We start from the raw sequence: 19,047 nt of genomic DNA, 5'->3' as shown, positions 1-19,047 counted from the left end.
CTTCTTTTAGGGGAGGGAAAGAACAGAATAAAAACTTCTAAATGTATCTGGTCGCATAAAGGTGAGGTTACCTCATGGGGCAGTTTCCATTTCTAGCTGGGCAGCGTTAACGAAATGGAGACCATGAAGAACAATTAGATTTCATACCCGATGTGCTCGGTCCAGCCCGGTGCCTCTGGCTCTTCTTTTAATTGTTAAGTGCCTCTGGGGTTTGGCTCATTGGAAGGATCAGGAAGCAAAATTATAAGTGGGCCAAGTTCCAGAACAGGAGGGTGAGAGTGGGAAAGTTCTTTCCCTGTAGGTACCATGTGGGATGCACACAAATGAAACAGCCCGTGTAGATCCAAGCCCAGGCTACAGACGAGCTGAGCGGAGCCCGAAGGGAAGCAGAAGCTGGGAAATGGCTCTCCGTTCAGTAGCTCCCAGGTGGAGCTGGGGTCCCTTTCAAGTTCACAGTCACATTTTGGTGTCAAAGTCGTATCCCCCTTCATTAAAGATGTTGCAATTAAATGTGCTTGAAACCAAGAGTTAGTGTGTCATGTTTTTAAGAGAAAAACACCCCAACTTTTCCTAACAAGGGAAAGACACCCTGCGAATCCATTTTTCAGGCCTGCATTCTTGTTTAGATGTCACCTGTGCCTGAGATGAAACAAAAACTCTCCGTGATTTTTAGGCTAACATAGATGGGATTGTATTTATTGGGAAGCCTTTGAGTCTAGAAGTATTCCTCTCCACTGTTCATTGATAATGCATTCTGAGCAGATATTAAAATACTTTCATGCCTGAAACATAAAAGAGGACTGGCCCTGGTTGTGTGTTAGATTCATAAGCAGAACTCCTACCGTCAGCCTCAAGAGCACCTGCTATCATCTAGGAATTCAGATAACTATTTTAAGGAATGTCTCCCCAAAAGTAAGCAGTGTTATCAAAATGCCTCATATTTGGAGATATGACTTTTTAAAATATATTTTTTATTGATTTCAGAGAGGAAGGGAAAGAGAGAGATTGAAACATCAAGATGAGAGAGAATCATTAATCAGCTGCCTCTTGCACACCCTCTACTGGGGATGAGTTGACAACCCAGACATGTGCCCTTGACTGGGAATTGAACCCAGGACTCTTCAGTCTGCAGGCAGACGCTCTATCCACTGAGCCAAACCAGCTAGGGCTGGAGATAGGACTTTTAAGGGCAAATTTTATTTTTGTTATTTTACTTTGCTTTTCTCTCTTTTTATTTTGTCTTTTTATTTGTTTGGGGTCTGAGATTCTTTTAAAATATTTTTGTAACTTAGTTTAAATTTTAGATGAAATCAGTTTGCTCAGGGAATTCCAAGAAGGCTCTTGGGATACAACTTTCTTTTGTTCTAGCTTCAGAGAATTCAGGAGATATTTCAGCAATGCTGTGAAGCCTAGTTAATGTGATCAAATTGCTTTACATTCTAAGACAAAAGTGCCTAGATATGTCTTGAAGAAGCAGCCAAGTTCTTGTCCCTGTAACTCAGTGGATGTTGGGCGCAGAGAGTCACGGGAGATGAAAACTGGTTCACTTTCATGCTGCCAATTTCTATTCTACCTGCAGCCCAGACATTGAAGTATGTGTGTGTGTGTGTGTCCACATGCACATGTGCATATTTGCTTACGTTTGTTTGCATATTTTCCTTGAATCTCTTTAACTGGTCCCAGGTAATGAAATTATGATTATTACAGACATTATCCTTGGTTTCAATATTCTATACATATGATTATATAGAACATGAATTTAAAAGTAGGAAAAGCCAAAGCAATTTGCAATTCTGTGCTTGATTAATTGGCTTTTGGAATTGCAATGTGATCCTGAGGGAAGGGACGTGGGGTTTATATTTTGAGTGGCCTTGAGACCCTAACTCTGAGCCAGAGTGCAGAAAGGCTTTTAGACAAAGGCCTGGGGACGCCATGTCCCTTAGTGTCCAGTTCAGGACACTTTCTGAGACCCCTGGGCTGGAAACCAATGCATACATTGCAGAATTGTGATTATCAGTTCAAGTGTGTGATTAATGCTTAATCAAGAAGCTCTTAGATGTAAAACTGTAAATCTGAAGAGTGAATGTGTCAGAGACATTCGGGTTTCCATATGCAGAAAAGTGGCAATTTTGAGTGACTGCTCACCCTGACACATGACGCTGCCATCGCCATGCGCACGTTAGTGCCCAGCTCTCCCTTTGGAAGCTCAGCAAAGCTCCTTTTATGACCCAGCTCACCACCGGTGAGGCTTCCCCAGATGCTTGGATTTTGGCAGCCTTTGGAAAGTGCCCACCAGCCAGGTCTCATCGTGGAAAAGGCCATTTGTCATAGAATAAGGCAGGTCTGCAGTGGTTGGGAGCTGACATCATTGTGGTGGGTTTGATTTCTTGGCTGTGTCCTGTTCTGCCACCTTCTGAGCCTACCCAGAAAATTGCCTTATGTGATCGACTTGTTTTTAAACCTCCAAATTAAACGAAATTACATTGGTGTTGCTAGTTTATAAGTTTTATCCCCTTTTATATGATTTTAAACACTCCAGAGCATTGTAAAACCAGGAGTAGAATCTATGAATTGTAGAGGAGAATTTTACTTATTTGTTCTTGTGATGATTTGAGTTTTCCCCAAGAATGTCCACATTTTTTTCTTTTTAAATAATTTTACTGTTGAGGCTCCTTCACTTGAGACTTATGCACTGTTCTGCCCAAATTAGTCTTTAACCTCATTGAGGGCAGAGATAGCACCTTTCATTTTCCCAGTGAGTGAGGTCACATGTTCGTGGTGGGAATATTTTTAATGTATCCCCCTCCTACTTGGCATTGCTCTGGGTTCTGAGATTCTCACAGTACTGTATACACAACCATCAGTGTTTACCTGACTGGTTTGCCTCACGGCTGGTTTTTGTTGAGAGCTGCCAGAGCCGCTCCATACAGGGTCTTTAGGGCTGGGAAAGGGGCGGGGAGGGACTCTCACCTTCTCAGTTGCTTTCTGTGTCTTCCTTTTTCCCTTCTGTTTATCCTCTACCTCCATTGCCATAGGCCTTTCTAGCTTATCCATTTTCTGTTAACTCTTTCCTTCTTGGGTAAAAGGTCCTCTTTTAAATAGGACCTTTGTCTTATTTTATGGGCCATACCTTGTGATGGAGCTGGGTACTGTGCCTGTACCGCTTTTCAATACTTCGGGTGTGACCCAAGCCTGGAAGATGACGGATAGTTCTCCAGGACTCCAGAACATTCTCTCCAGGCTGTGGGTGGGACTCCAGGTTCAGACATTGCAGAGATTGTGACCAGACTTCCCAAGGGTAGAGGCAAAGCTCTGCCCTCAGGTGCTTGTGGAGACAAGTGCAACAAGTTTGAGAATATGCTGCACACAGTCCGAGTCCTGAGATTCACACTGCACATCAGCATTTTGAAGGACCTGAGAAGTCCTGCAGGACAGAAACCTGCCTAATGCTGGTTTCCCCACTGATTAAAACACATGTAAGGGAGCATATTTCCATCCAGTAGGTCTAGTGATATCACTTCTACCTGGGCCTGAGTAGCCTCATTGCTCGGTGGGGCTTGTCAACACTGGACCTTAGCAAATGAGATGCCAGAACTTTTAGGCTCAGAGTAAACTGGACAGTTCTTGGCCATCTAACCTGTCTTTTGAACATATGAACATGAGTAGAAGATATAAGTGAAGAGTTGTAATCATGACTGAAATTGACTAAAATTCAGATGAAGTCTTTGTCATTCTTTATTCTCATAAAAAGGTTTCTTTTCTTGTCAAGGTTTCCTTTTTCTTTTCCTGTTTCTTACTGGGAAGAGAACTTGTGTTATAACCTTTAAAAGCCTATAATTTCTGGAAGAGATCCTGTGCTTTATTTCCTTTCACATTTTCTCTTTATTATTCTCTTTTGCACATATATGTTATATGTCCATAAAGAAATAACGTGACGAAAACAGGGAAATGTAGCTTATAAATGATAAATTCTGCTCACATCAGCAGACAGTAAGTGCATGACTAATTGGCCACGTGAAACAGTACTGTGGTGGAGGACTATTTTTTCAGGTACTGTATGGCGTCTGCATTGAGTTCGTGTACCTCTGCAAAGCACATCAGCTACTCCTGCTGACTAGTAAGGTTAGACCAACTGTTCCTAAAGCCTTGGGACCTACTAGTTGCTAGCAGTTGGGTATCCTGAAAGCAAATGGAACAAAGCTTTTACTTTCCTGGGGACTAACGATTCCCTGGGCGAGACGGGGGGCGGGGGGGGGGGGAGCGGGAGTAGCGGGGGACTGCAAATGGGTATGTCATGTTGGGTGGTGGCAAGTGCTGTGAACACCATAACACAGGTAGGAGCCCGAACTTGGGAGGGGTCATGATTATACATGGGAACGTGGGTTTCTTGCCCTGTATGGTCCCAGAACAGCCCGGGGAAGTGACGGCACAGCTGAGCAGGAGCCCAGGTCTCCGTTTCCCAGGTGGTACCTGGGACACCCTAAGGTTGGGTTGGGCTGGAGAGCAGTCCGCTGGCAATGGTCTGCTTCTCCCATGTGTCTGTTGTCCCTAGAGAAGGCTCTGACCTTCTTCTCCCTTCTCTTCCCTGCACATTTGTTTCACTCCATCCCTCCTTTCACTTAATTTAGTCTAAAATGAGGTAGCGACAAGCTAGTTTGCTTTGAAGGCACACATGCGAAGGCTTGGGTTCATAAATCTTTCCTATTGCTTGCATGTAAGAGAACTTCCTTTGAAAATTATTTTCCCCCGTGAAATCTTTTTCCTAAGTCAATGTGTTTTGAAGCCACTGTCATGCTATTATGCTGGTTAGCTGTTTCTGATCAGTTGCCAAATGGAAATTACTTAGAACATATGTTCTTATTACTAGTGTAAATGAAGGACATTTTAAAAAGAACCCCAGGAAATACAAATACAAAATCTTATACTTGGTGTAAAACTTTATTCTTGTTAAATTCAAGGCAACAGAGAATTGCTTATAAGCTGATCAATGCCAGACTAGCATCTTCCCCTTAGAACAGTGGTTCTCAACCTTGGCTGCACATTAGAATCACCTAATGTGCAGCCAAGGTTGAGAACCACTGCTTTAGAATTGTATGGTCTTGTTCTGAGGAAAAGCACCTTTATTGGAAGGCCAGTGCGGGATCTAAAACACCTGGTGCGTCAGCACACACATCACAGCGCCTACTGTCCCCTCAGCTCTCAGGTGCTCAGCCCACCTTGCTGAGCCTTGAGAGATGCTGTCACCAGTAAAGTGAAACCGGACACAACGGGTCTCAGGCCGCCTGTCACTACTTGAGCCAAATTAAGCAGAGAAAGGGTTACATCTTATATGAGCGTTTATTCCAACAATGCTGGCAGCATGGGGAGAGCTGTCAGTCACCCTGGAAATTCTGCTCCACCCCCCTTGCCGGTTGGCTGGTTATATACACACTTGAGGCCCGATGCACGACATTCGTGCAAGGAGTTCAGCCCTCCCAGCCGTAGCGGCTTGCCTCGGCCCTCGCAGGCCTGGCTTTGTCTGGAAGGTCGTCCGGAAGGTTGTTTGGCTGTCTGGTCTAATTAGCATATTACACTTTTATTATTATTGATGAGGGAGAAGATAACTCTGTGCAGCTGTGAACAGATGTGTACCAGGGAAAGGGGAGGGTTGGGTCTGCAGTCTAGCCTTCAGGAGCTCAAAGTCTGATAACAAGGTGACTAATTATCAGGGAGTAATGTGATCAGAATGGTGTTCTTTACAGTCATTCTGACTGATAATAGATTGAAAGGGAAGGAAAGAGACAGAGGCAGAGAAATGATTCTACTCCCGAGATCTGAGCCGGAGATTGGATGGGTCTAGAGAAGAAGAAAAACAGCTCTTAGAAACCCAGCAGCTGAAGGAAGAAAAAAGCAAGCAGGTAGATTTTCTCAGACTCCCTTGGAGACTCCATTAGGACACAAATGTGTCCTGAGACACAAATAGGTCTCATTTCTGTATCCATCACCTCTCCTTACCTCTCGTGCAATTTCAGGCTTCAACATTAATATCATCTGAAACATTTTTCATTAAGTCTCTAGGAAAGTAAGTGAATAATATGTGGAGTGCACTTCTGTCATCTTCCAAGCACATCATCTGCTCAAAGGGTTTTTTCTTATTCTCTTGTATTACCGTCATCTGTTGAGGGAGTTTGATTTAAAGGACTTCCTGTGAGGCAGAGTTTCTTTAACTGGCAATTCAGTTGTGAACCGTGTTATTAATCACCAATGTATTAATAACATTGCACTTGGCGGAAGCTGAGCACACATTCTTATCCTAAAGGTAAGTGCTGTCATTCTCATGTACTGATGGTGACTAAGCCGGCTGCCCTCGACAGAGGTCACGATTACAGAAAGAATGCTCAAGTGCCAGTTATCTCTACTCCTGTCTACAGTCCAGAACTATTACTGACCTCCAGAAAGTAAGTGTGGCCACTCAGTCTTCTTTATCATTAAACTCAACCTGCTGTTTACTAGGTAAAGTAGCTCGTCTATTCCTTGGGAAAATGGCTATCCTAGTTTAAGTTGTTCCTTGTGCTTAGAAATATTAAGTATGAATCTACTTAGAAACATGATCAATGTGAAATTTGCCTCTTTTTCCTAATTATTTTATGTGGAAAATACTCATAACTTAAAATGTACCATCTTAACCATTTTAAGTGTACGTTTCCGAGTATAAAACATCCATAATGCTGTGCAGCCATCACCACCCTCTGTCTCAGTAACTGTTTTCATCTTGCAAGACTGGCACTGGCATTGTACCCACTAACCAGAACTCCCCCTCCCCTCCTGTGACAACCACCATCTGCTTTCTGTCTGCGATTCTCACTCTAAGTAACACAGCTCCATACAAATGGAATCAGGCAGAGTGTGTGACTGGCTCATTAGTTCACTCAGAGTCACATCCTCGGTTCATCCAGGTTGTAGCACGGGACAGTATTTCCTTCCTTTCGAAGCCTGAATAATGTCCCATTGAATGTATATAGCAAACTTGGCATTTGCTAGGTCGAAAGTGGGCATACATTGCATCTGATAGCTTCTATCTAATCATTGTTACATTAGGGTTTTCGGTCATTTAGACGGACCTCTTCCGTACTGTCTGGGGGAACGAGCAGATCTTGGTCACAGCATCTGGGACTCTGATCATGGGATGCAGGAAGGGGCCCAGCCCTAGCTTGGGGTCTTGCTCAAACCAGGAAGGCTGGCCAGGGGTAAAACCAGGGCCAGAAGTCATTCAGGGATATGAACTAGGGTCCACTTTGTGCCACATGATGTGAGTCCAATGTCCTTGGGCTTCAACCACTGAAAATAAATTATTCCCTGGTCTTTGGGAAGCAGAGTCTCTTTTGCAGACTATTTAGGTGCCAGGTAAGGATTTATGAGAATACATTAATCACCGAAACAGTTTTCAAAGTCCACATAAAGGCTCTACTCACATGGAAGGAGCAGCTTGCTGTAGGATGGGTCCCTGGAGGATCTGGTCTCTGCCTGCTCATCTTTGGGAAACCTGAGTCTTTCCGAGAATGTGGGCAAAATCCTGACAGGAGCAAGCAAGGGAGCCCAAGAGGCCTAGCCAGGGCCTGTGCCGGCCTGCCGACGGACGCCAAGCCCACGAACGCTGGGTACTGCAAGCACACGAACGCCTCACCTCTCACGTGTTTGCAGTTTCCACTTCAAGATGGGCGTGAGGCACTTCTTCAGTGCTCAGTGTCCATGCCCTTGATGAAACTAATCTCTCTGGTTTTATTTGCAACCAATAAGAGTGATCAGTTGGTGACCAGAAATCAACATTCTTAAAGTTAAACCAAGAGCCACTCAACTGTTTCTTGATCGGAAAATAGGACTGAATCTGCCAAACAAGACCCTCCTCTTACTGGAGGGTCCACACCATTGGGGTCCCCTAACTGGGCTGTATTATCATAGGGTTCTCCTGTGGAGCAGCTGCCTCTTTTAAATGCTGGCTACATCAGTTTCATCTGCAAGGAACATCTAGAAGCCATTGTGCAGTGTGGTGTATTGCAGAATACTACAACCTGGTAAATCCCACCAACTTTCAATAGAAGACAAGCCCAAAGCCTAATTCTACTTTACTTGCATCAAGGAAAGTGTGACTTTTGCCCAACTCCTGAATCTCCTCAGTGGCCTGTTTATTAAACAGGCACCACTGAAATATCTGTACTCATCCCTATAAACTCTCCTAGATAGCTAATTATCTTTTTACTTCCCAGCTCAAAACACCACAAGACAAATATCCCAGAAGGTGCAGATGGTGGGTGAAGGTTTCCTTTCTCACCCAAGTACTGTTGAGAGATAAAATTGGCACAGTAATTAAATGTCCATCATCCTACCTGTATGTGCAGAAAAACAATGGTGGCTGTAGGAGTATAGACATAAAAAGGGAAGTCCCAAGGGTTCATGAAGTATTCTCTATTTTTTAAGATTTATGTATGTGGGCCCTAGCCAGTGTGGCGCAGTTAGTTGAGCATTGTCCATGCACCTAGAGGTCACTGGTTCAATTCCCAGCCAGGGTGCATGCCAAGGTTTCAAGCTCAATCCCCAGTAGGGGGCGTGCAGGAGGCAGCCAATTGGTGTTTCTCATCCATGTTTCTATCTCTCTATCCTCCCTTCCTCTCTGAAATCAATAAAAACATTTTTAAAAAGTTTTAATGGATATATGTGGAATAAATTACTGAATTAAAGTAAACCTACCCCAAGGTCCATTTCATCTTCACTGGGACACATTTAAGGATGGGGTGGGGAGCAAAATGAGGAAGACTCACTGGCTCCTTTACTGCCCCCTTTCCAGGAAGTAGACATACGGGTTGTTTTAAGAAGCATTGATGGAACGAGGGACAGTCTTGTATACATGAGAGTTGATAGTCAAACTGTATCAAGCTCTATCATTAGCAGCCTCGGCTCTCTCCTCCGCAACGTGGAGACTGGAAATAGTGCCAGAGTCACAGTTATGGTGAAGACTGAATGAGATAATGGCACATCCAGACCCTGGCACATGATAAGTGCTCAGAAATTATTAGCCGAAGGGATGGAAAGCTCTGTGATAAGAAAGGGGGAGGAAAGAATTCAATTAGTTCTTCAGTCTTGTTTTTTGTCTTCACTCCCTTTACACTAGAGCTGCTGAGGGGTCTCATTATTGCTCCGTGGACTTTAGGCCCAGGAGTCTACAAAAGTGACCATATTTATTCACTATGGCAGCAAGTTCACACCTGGGCATAGACCCAACAGAAATGTGTGCAGATGTTCACCAAAAGGCCTGCACAAGAATGCTCAAAGTAGCATCCTTTGTAATATCTTTAAACTGGAAACTACCCACAAAGTAGAATGGACAGTACCTAGCCATCAATAATAAATTTTAAAAATTGACTACGTCATCAATAGCAGAACAGATCAACTGTGGTACACTCACCAGTGGGCTACCACCTGCAATGAGAATGAGCAACTACAGCAGCTGAGTGACTCTCCCAGGCATAACATTGACAAGGAAAGCCAGGCTACTGAGAGTGTGTAGGGCATTATTCCACTTACATGACGCACTAGACACAGGCCACACTCTTCTAATTCCCACTGTCAGAAATAAGGAGATGGTTGCCCTTGGGGGACAGTGACTAGAGGAGACCAAAAGCATCTCTGGGTGATGGTCACGTTCTTGTGCTTGAGGTGGTGCTCACGCAGGGTGTGCACACTGAGGAAAAGCTTGAGCTGTTCACCTAAAATGTGTGTGATACTTCACTAACTATTTTAGCAACTAAGTCAGTGGGCCCTTTGGGCGCAGCATCTGCCTTCTCCAGGCGGGGCTGACTCCTGGACAGGTGCAGCATTGCCGATGGAACATTCCTGGAGACGGAGGTGCTCCCAGGAGGATGTCTACACACTGCTGACAGCTAGTCCTCACTGCCCGCCCTCTAACCTCACCAGATAGACTGCACAAATGTGCAGGCAGCTGCAGCCAGCACACTGGCCTGAAGACCTAGCAGGGCCTTTAGAAACTGTCTTGTAGCCAAGGTCAAGACCTCTCCAATCCCCACTGTCCTCCAGAAGTTCGGCCTGAAGGACAACATGGAGATTGTTCCTAATCATTGCTCAAGGGACACAGTGACCTACTGAGCACCGGGCATATGGCAGATGAGTCATTCTATTTCAAGAAGAAAGACAGATGCACAGGAAGAAACAGCCAGCAGCTTTCAGTACAAAAGACCTCAATTGGGAGCTTCTGGAACAACAGAAAGTATATATAATTCAAAAGCCATCTTGACAACTTATATGCTTGAATTTCATAATTGTGATCAGTGTATCCATACTTCAAAAATCCAAATGCCTCCTAAAGATACCTTTTCTCCTTTGCCGGGGTCCAAGCCCAGCGGGTCCAGGGGTCCCCAAAGGTGTGGACGGAGTCGGCGAAGAAGGAAGGACACGGAGACAGCGTTCAGTTGATCAGCAACCTAGCCAGGATCTCTAACCCGGATCTCCAGAGAGGTTGTGCTTCAGATCTCCAGCGAGGTTCTGTAGCCATGTTCCCTCGCTAGGTTCTCCAGCCAGGTTCTGTCCAGGCTCTCCAGTCAGGTTCAGTGTCCAGGTTCCAGTCAGGTTCTCCTGCCAATCTCTGTAGTGAGGTTCAGTCCAGGATCCCTTGCCATGTTCTCCCGCTAGGCTCTGTCTCTAGGCTCCAAGGCCAGTCCCTCTCCAGGATCTTCTGGCATGCTCTCTCCAGCGAAGTTCTTCTGTCTCTAGAGAACGTTCTGTGTAGGTTCTGAGCCTAGGCTCTGTCTCTCTTGGTCCTGTCTTCCAAGCCCTGTGTTCTCAGTTCTGTGTTCTGAGTTCTGTGTGTTTCTGTCTTGTTACAACTGTATTTATACCAGTTGATTCAATCCTATCAATCTCTATTACAAAGGTTAGGGCGTTTCTTATCTCCATTCCAGGGAGAAAAGATTATGTAGTTTAAGCATGATTGTTCATAGTTAAAGGGATTAATTACCCGCCTGGCACTTAGTTGAGGGGTTTTATTCCCTCCCTAACTTCAGGGGAAAATCCCTACCTGGGGATTCAACCTTTCTAGGAGAGGTGACCTTGGTTAAAACACAACGCCAAGAAGGTGAGCAAACATATAAAGAAAAGTATGCCATATATGCCAGGTCCCTTGAAACAGCAAGGATGGACCGGCTCCCGGCACTCCTTGGCCACTGAAGTTTCAGAAAGACTTTCCTAAAAATCTTGCCAATCACATTCATAATTCCAATCTCCACGGGTATAAAGTTCACTGGTTTTGCACGAAAGCTGTACATGAAAGAGTTAGCCCCAGAGCCTAGCTTTTTCTCTTCCCTCTGCTGGTTTTTGGTCTCTTCCCCTGAGGCCCTGGCATAGGGACTGAAATAGGGCCAGTGTGGCTGGAGGAGCGAGATGGGACAGGAGGACACAGCCAATTTGTACTTCTTAATCCCTTCACCTTTGTCACCCAGTCCCCAGCCCCCCCTCAACTGGCACCCATTGGTTTGTTTTCTGTATCTATGAGTCTGTTTCTCTTTTGTTTGTTTATTTTGTTTTTCAGATTCCACATATAAGTGAAATCTTGTAGTTTTTCTCTTTCTCTGACATTTCATTTAGCATAATACCCTCTAGGTCCATCCATGTTGTCAGAAATGGTAAGATTTCATTATTTTATGGGGCTGAGCAATACATCATTGTGTATATGTACCACATCGTTTTTACCCAGATGGCTAGATGGACACTTAGGTTGCTTCCATATCCTAAAGCCCTCACTTCTTGACTTTGAGCATTACCCGACTCTCCGAGCTTCAGTGACCTCCTATGTGAAATATGTTCTGTGTCTCCCAGAGAAAATGCTTATAAAGTTCCAACACAGTGCCTGGTGCCCAGCCAGTGGTGACCAGTGATATTTGTGGCATAAACATAAAGGAGCACTTTTATCCTATCGGGTTGCTGCAGAAACAATTTACTGGCACCCCAAAGCCAAATCTGAACATAGAAAACTGACACTAATTCCTTAACTTGTAGAAAACAAATAAGATCTCAGGAAAGATGTACCTGCCACCTTATACAAATTAGTCACTGTTCCGTTAGACTTTCTGGTACATTTTCTATTCCCAAGGAGGTTCCCACTCTAAGAATGGTTAGAGGGTGCAGCCAAAGGGTGTTTAATGGCGATGAACAATGCTGTATATTGTAGGCTTTTGATTGACATTGGAAAGACTTTCAACAGTTCCTCAAAGGCAATAAAGAATTCTTCTTTCATCCTTCAACTTCTCTTTAATGGAGATCATTTGAGCGTTATTGGGCTGAGCTGTGATGCTGCTGGCAGAAACAATGGGTGCCCTTTTTGAGTTTATACCTTAGGTTGGTCCCTGTCTGACCACTTTGTTCTCCTGATGAAAAGATGACTCAATTTCCAAAGTAGAAATGGTTTGATGCTTTCAGCCAATTCAGGAGGAAAGCAGCATAGCTTAGTTACATGAAAACTCTTTTTTAAGCAAACTGCCCTGGAGTTTTCCTTGATTGCAGCCTCTAACATCAATTGAATGTGAAGTGTTGACCTTTTCTAGGCGTCTTTAGATAGTAAATCAACTCCAAGCCCTCCCGTACTTACTACGATATACCACATACTGTGTATGCATTCATTTTTTAAGCTACAAACTCCCTTAACTTTACCTCCTGAAAATATCCCCAGTAAAATAATGTTTCCTTCCATTTTTGTATCTCCAAATCCTAAAATATACAGTGTCCAAGTTAAATATTTATGCTGCGTAGTGGGGGTTGGGTGGTTCTGACTTTTGTCATGGAATAGTTTCTTCAGTTCTTATTGTTAAGTAGTTTTTCCCAAGAAATGTGTGGTGCTTACTGGAATACCGACTACATGCACACCCCATTGGTGTGCGTTTTCTAAGTAAGCAGATCACGGTCCTGATCTCTTCTAGCTAAAAGTTAGGTTACTGGTCATGCTTGGGGTCTGGGTTAGTCAGATGTGGGTCTGAACTCCAGCTCCGGCACTGGGGACACGAGGGGCGTGAGACGGGGGCAGTGGAGGAGGGGCAGCCCCCTTCCCAATCAGAGGTCTTGGCTACAGCAGAGAGCACAGCCCCATCGTCTGGTGTCCTTTGCTTCAAACCATGTTGGCCTGTCCTTGCTCCTGCTGTGGGGGAACAGGCCAGGACAGGAGTGAGGCACTCCCATTCACAGCAGCCTGCACTTAAAGGGGCAGAGACCATAAACCAGGAAATGAAAGATGTAGGTATATACTTTAACACTTGTGGTCTTTATAAAAAGAATATAGTCAAGAAAGTCAGGCCCTGACTGGTTTGGCTCAGTGGATGGAGCGTCGGCCTGCAGACTGAAGGGTCCCGGGTTCGATTCCGGTCAAGGGCATGTACCTTAGTTGCAGGCACATCCCCGGTGGGGGGTGTGCAGGAGGCAGCTGATCGATGTTCTCTCTCATCGATGTTTCTAGCTCTCTATCCCTCTCCCTTCCTCTCTGTTAAACATCAGTAAAATATATTAAAAAAAAAAAAAAAAAAGAAAGTCAGAATGCAAGCTGAAGCCCTGGATGGTGTTGCTCAATGGGTTGAGCATCTTCCTGTGCAGTTTCTGGTTCAATTCTCGGTCAGGGCACATGCCCAGGTTGCAGGTTCGATCCCCGGTCGGGGTGCGTGCAGGAGACAAGCAGTCGATGTTTGTCTCTCACATTGACTTTTTTATTTTGTATCTCTTTCTCTATCTTCCTCTCTCTCTAAAAATCAATAATAACATATCCTCAGTTGAAGATTAATTTGAAAAAAAAAGAATGCAAGTTGGAGATATTTGCAGCTTATTTCACTGACAAAGGATCAACAGCACCTATCACATGTAAGAATAAAGGATTCTTTAGAGCAAAAGGGAAGCCTGAGTTGCCAAAAAGCATATGAAATGATGCCCAATGTCACTAATAACGAGGGGTCAGCAAATTGCATCCAGTGTTGGCTGAGCCCCAGGAATGACAATAATCACAGAGCGGGAGAAAGGTCCCTCACAAGGTTATGATTAACCTCAGGGGCTGGGGATGAGAGGCCCTGCCTGCTCCCCCTCCAGACAACCCTCCAGGAATACAATGAGGTTTTTCTCTCTTTAAAAAGTGTTAAAAATCTGAAGCAGCCATGGTCAATGACATCGGAGAAACTTGTGTGGTAGGCACAGCATGTTATTTTCTGCATGATTAAAATATTTCACAATTTTTATAAAGCTCATAAATGATGAAAAGCAAATGAAAGTCTGACACTAGAAATGAGGGTAGACAGAGTCAGAAGAGGACCCCAAGATGCAGAAGCAATTTCCTTGAAACACAGACTTGGAGGGGACAAGAATGGACCCCCACTCCAACCCACTCCCTTGATGTGTAACCAGGGTTACTCATGACCTTGTGAGGCTTTCCCTGCGGAGTCTGGGGCTGATTCTGGGTTCCACCTGGCCCACCGTACTGACTGATAACAGGCTATCATGACTGAAGTTTCAATTTTTTATAATAAGAAAGTGATGTTATTAGCCAAGTCCTGATGTTAATAACATTCATTACTCGTTCAAAATGTGGGCACTGGGAAAGGGCAGGACCTAAGTTCTAATCTATTACAGACTTTCATTTAAATTTTCTGAGGTTTGAGTTTGTCTTCATTTCTGATATTTAAAAAAAATAAATAAATTCACTGTGAGAGAATATCAGTTCACGTTGGGTCAAGGATAATTATATTACTTTCCAAAATGTCAAGGATTCAGGCTTTTGTATTCTGTGAAATATCTGATCACAGCAACTTGTGTTTCTTTGTGATAGCAGTTAAGTCAAGTAGCAAGAACCTCTCATTTTAGGCTTGAAATGGACATAAATGTGTGAAAAATGTTTACTAGTATTTTTCCTTGCTCTTTCTGTGGACTCACATAATGAATGGAATGCACAGCTTTCTTTCTTGATTATTGCTTTAAAAAGAAATTCTCATGCCTCATTACTCATATTCAAAGAGAGATGACATACTTCATTATAGGATTTTTATATATTGCTAATGTCTAGAAAACTCAGCAGGTTAATTCTCTCTATACAAGATGACACTGATCGAGTGAATTGGACATTATAAACGCCCAGCCACTGTGACCTGAGAACTTCATAGAAGAGAGCACCCAAGGACCCACAAATCTAAGTCTAGCATCAGGCATATAAGATTTTACCAGGAGTGACTCCCACCGACAGAGTGCTGGGGAGCGGCAGCAGCCGCCACAGCGGTAGAAGCAGCAGTTTATCTGTGTTCAGACCCAATATTGGAAGAAGATGCTAATTACAGTGAAGATGCTGACCGGAAAGGAGATTGACATTGACATTGAACCCACAGATAAGGTGGAACGAATCAAGGAACGTGTGGAAGAGAAAGAGGGAATCCCCCCACAGCAGCAGCGGCTTGTCTGCAGTGGTAAACAGATGAATGATGAGAAGACAGCAGCTGATTATAAAATCCTAGGTGGCTCAGTCCTCCACCTGGTGTGGCTCTAAGAGGAGGAGGTGGCTTTAGGCAGTGATGGACCCTCTCTCCATTTTACCTCCTTGCCCTGTCTCTCGTGATGAGGCATCATATATCCTGTCACTCTCTGGGGCTCCAGAGTCACTGCCCCCTCCCCTGGATGCCCAGTCTTGTGTCTACGGGTAGGACACTGTGAGGACCCCAGGATGCAGTGTTCCTGTCCCAAATGGCCCCTGCTGGCTATTGGGTTTTAGTTTGCAGTCCTGTGTACTTCCCTGTCTTATGGCTATGTCCCTGGTTGTCAATATTTCCTGGCCAAAAAAAAAAAAAAAAAAAAGATTTTACCAGAAGTTTCTCTAAGATTGATCTAAGAACCATAGTATTCAACAGGTAATTTTTAAAATACTAAGTAGTATAAATTGCCTATAGGAAATGGAAGTTGTGAAAAATTGCTAAAAAATGTATCATAAGATTTATAAGAAATGCCCAAATTAAAGAAGCTAAATTATTTATAGCCATTTCAAAGCCAGGTTAAGCAAGTTTCAGGTGTCAGTTTGGAAGAGTCTCTGATAAAATATGACATCCGTGGTCACGGGACAAGTTCTAACCTCAGGAAACTGTAGTAGAAGAACATTGGACTTGAAGTCCGGAGACATGGGCTCCTTTGTCTCCTCAGTGTGGGGAGGAGAGGCTCCCACCCTCTCTGTTGCCCAGCATGCCTTTCTGACCCCTCCTCCTTGGGAGGAGCCCATTCCGAGGGTTCAAGTAAGGTGAACCCTCTCTTACCTACATTAGATTCTGGGAACCTCATATTGGCTCCCCAAACCCAACCTACCCTTCTCTACCCAACTCTGGGTCCTGAAAGACCAATCAGCTGACCTGTGTCAGCAGCTCCCTGGCACCCTGGCTTCCATGAGTCACTGGAGAGAAGGGTAGGAGGAAAGTGAGGTCGGGAGCTTATTTCTTAGCTCCTTTCCCATCCGGCGTCACCAATTCTGTCCAAAGGTGCCCTTGGTTCCAGGAACTGCCCCCCTGCCCCTCCAGGCTTAGGAAGGGTGACCACAGCCTGGGCATGTATTCTCTCTCCTGGCTTCCCTAGGTCCTTCCTATAACTTTGCAAATAACCTATTTATTATGTTCTTCTCAAGTTGCCCATCGATTTCCTGCAGGGACCCTGGCTAATGTCCTAGATTCTCTACCTCCAGCTCTACCCAGGGGCTGGGCCCTGGCAGTTCTAGACTGAGATCACCAAACCGCCGGTGCTCCCCGTGAAAAGAGAGCCTCCCTCTTAGTGCTGCAGCCAAGTGAGGTGTAGACCTGCGTTTGCAAAGAAACCTCTGCAAGAGAGTAAAGGACGATTAGGAGGAAGGCAAACTGGAGGCAGAGAGACTTGCTTTTCTCATACCTTTCCCTGCTGAGTCTGGGACTCCCTCCCCCCCCCCCTCACCCCCCACCCCCACCCCCAGCACACTGGGCTGACTCTGCTAACACGTACTAGGTGCTGGGAATGCGAATGTGATCAGAAACAGCTGAGTCTGCAGTCTGAAGAACTCATTGAATATAAATGTTATCACCTTGAACTGAATTAGACTTTATTTGGGACATTAACATTGTTTGCAAAGTCCCCCAGGTTTAAATGTTCAATGCAGAAGTTTCTGATTTATTGGGTTATACCTCATCTGGCCATTTCAGTCATTGTGGGATGGTGCACTGTCTCTCTTAATCGCCATGGCAGCAGCGGAGGAAGTTTCTGTTATTAACCGAACATTACAGAAGAGGAAGCTGCGGCTTAAAGTCACATACCCAACATGGTAGGGTTGAGATTCAGGCCCTAGTAATTCTGACTCCTCTACTCTTCATCTTAACCTCTACCCTATAATATAATCTTGTTTGGTAATTAGTCTAATCAGACTTAATCTTCTAATCACTAAAAAATTTCCAACAAAATTTAACCTATGGACACAGACAATAGCATGGGGAAGCCGTGGAGTGGGGTGAAGGTTGGGTGGGGAGGGGGGGAAAGGGAGAAAATGTGAGATATCTGTAATACTGTCAACAACAAAAATTATGCCTAAGAATTGTGTGTAGGAACATGCTAAACCCCCATAGCACTTATACCTTCGAAAACTGTGAAAACTTATACTCTGGTGTAGCTGCCAAGGCCAGAGTTCTCTGTGGGCCCCAAACCAGACACCAGGCCTGAAGCCTTCATGCAGCACACACACAGATGGATCGTCAGCAGCTGAAAAAATAATAAAAATGACTCATTTTATAGATGCAAGTATTAGGAAACAAATAAAAATATATACCTAGTGTGGGAGGAAGAACTTGAACTAAACAATGCGTTTAACTTCGTTATAGGAAGTAGGGAAAAGATGGCCAAGGTATAGCAAAATCAATAGATAATTCCAATGCACATTAACCTCCAGGTTGAATTGACATTTTTCAAATAAAATTTCCACTGCTAGAGTACCTACTAAGAAACACGTTAGAGGAATATAGTAAAAATACTATTTAATTGCAAGACGACAATAATTTTCTGAGCGAATGTAAAGCCACCGATGTGTTAAATTTCAAGTTTAACACAGTAATGACATCTTAAACACCAGGAAGCAAAATGACTGCTTGTTTCTGGTGCTTTTTTAAAGAACGTATTTGTTTGTCTCCACACCCCCGTTTCTGCCCCAGCTTCTGACTCCTTGGCCATCTGCCCTCAGCTTCCTTGACGTGCACTAGGAAAAAAGGGCCAGAGCCAGCAAAACCCAAGACCATTGCTAGTTTCTAGTGCAGGAAGTCCTGCCTCAAGACTGAGTTCCAAGCGTTCTTCCTGGAGGTGGAGAAAATAAGGATGAAAAGAGCTTTCTACAGTTCAGCTCTGAGATCCAAAACTTAAACCTCTCCAGGATGAGTGATAAGCCTCTTTTCCTGTAACTGCAAAAACTGTGCCATGTTCAGGCCTCTCAGGGAGCTGGAGACCACGCCCAACGAGAGCTCTTCAGAGGCCCAGAGCAGCAAGCACCTCCCCAAACTTGCAGCTCTCGTTCTGAAAGCTCAGTTACTACAGATAATCCACAGAAGAGCTGCCTCGCGTGTTCAGATGGCATCGGTTCAGGATTCGAGTGTCTTTGCCATTGTAATTCGAGGAGGTTCTCAATGCAATCAGAAACAGAGAAATCACAGCTGGCAGCTCCGGCAGGCCAACAGGAAGAAGCGGCATGCACGGAGAGAGGTTGGTCCACACGCTCCTCATGGCACTCAGAGTCCAGGGACAAATGACCCTCCAGATTCTGGATGAAGTCGTGCAGTATGTAGCTTGGAGGGGACTCCTGTGACACTTCAAGAAAGTGTCACTGGCCATCTTAACATATACAACTGCTGGCTTATGTGAGCACCCAACTTCTCCTTTCCATTTTATAACTATGTTTAAATGAAAGCTGACCATCCTCTATATTTTTAAAAAATACTCATTAGCTGTCTAAAGAGGAGAATCTATCGGGTTGGTTCTATGTGCTGAGAGAGATATTACATGCAC

The 19,047-nt window shown here is 44.4% G+C and overlaps 1 protein-coding gene across 1 annotated transcript; it reads left to right on the top strand.

The window, feature by feature from the left end:
* Positions 1 to 15,238: 15,238 nt before the first annotated feature.
* LOC132214593 (NEDD8-like) lies at positions 15,239 to 15,816 on the top strand. Its single transcript, XM_059661948.1, has one exon. It carries the CDS (start codon positions 15,329 to 15,331, stop codon positions 15,545 to 15,547), a length of 219 nt encoding a protein of 72 aa, XP_059517931.1. The 5' UTR covers positions 15,239 to 15,328; the 3' UTR covers positions 15,548 to 15,816.
* The last annotated feature ends 3,231 nt before the right edge of the window (positions 15,817 to 19,047 follow it).

Source organism: Myotis daubentonii, chromosome 13 (assembly GCF_963259705.1).
Source record: "Myotis daubentonii chromosome 13, mMyoDau2.1, whole genome shotgun sequence".
Classification (NCBI taxonomy): domain Eukaryota; kingdom Metazoa; phylum Chordata; class Mammalia; order Chiroptera; family Vespertilionidae; genus Myotis; species Myotis daubentonii.
This window is presented reverse-complemented; position numbering and strand designations above follow the sequence as displayed.

Excerpts from the sequence above, each read along its gene's own strand:
- LOC132214593 (XM_059661948.1), top strand. The coding sequence starts at position 15,329 with ATGCTAATTACAGTGAAGATGCTGACCGGAAAGGAGATTGACATTGAC.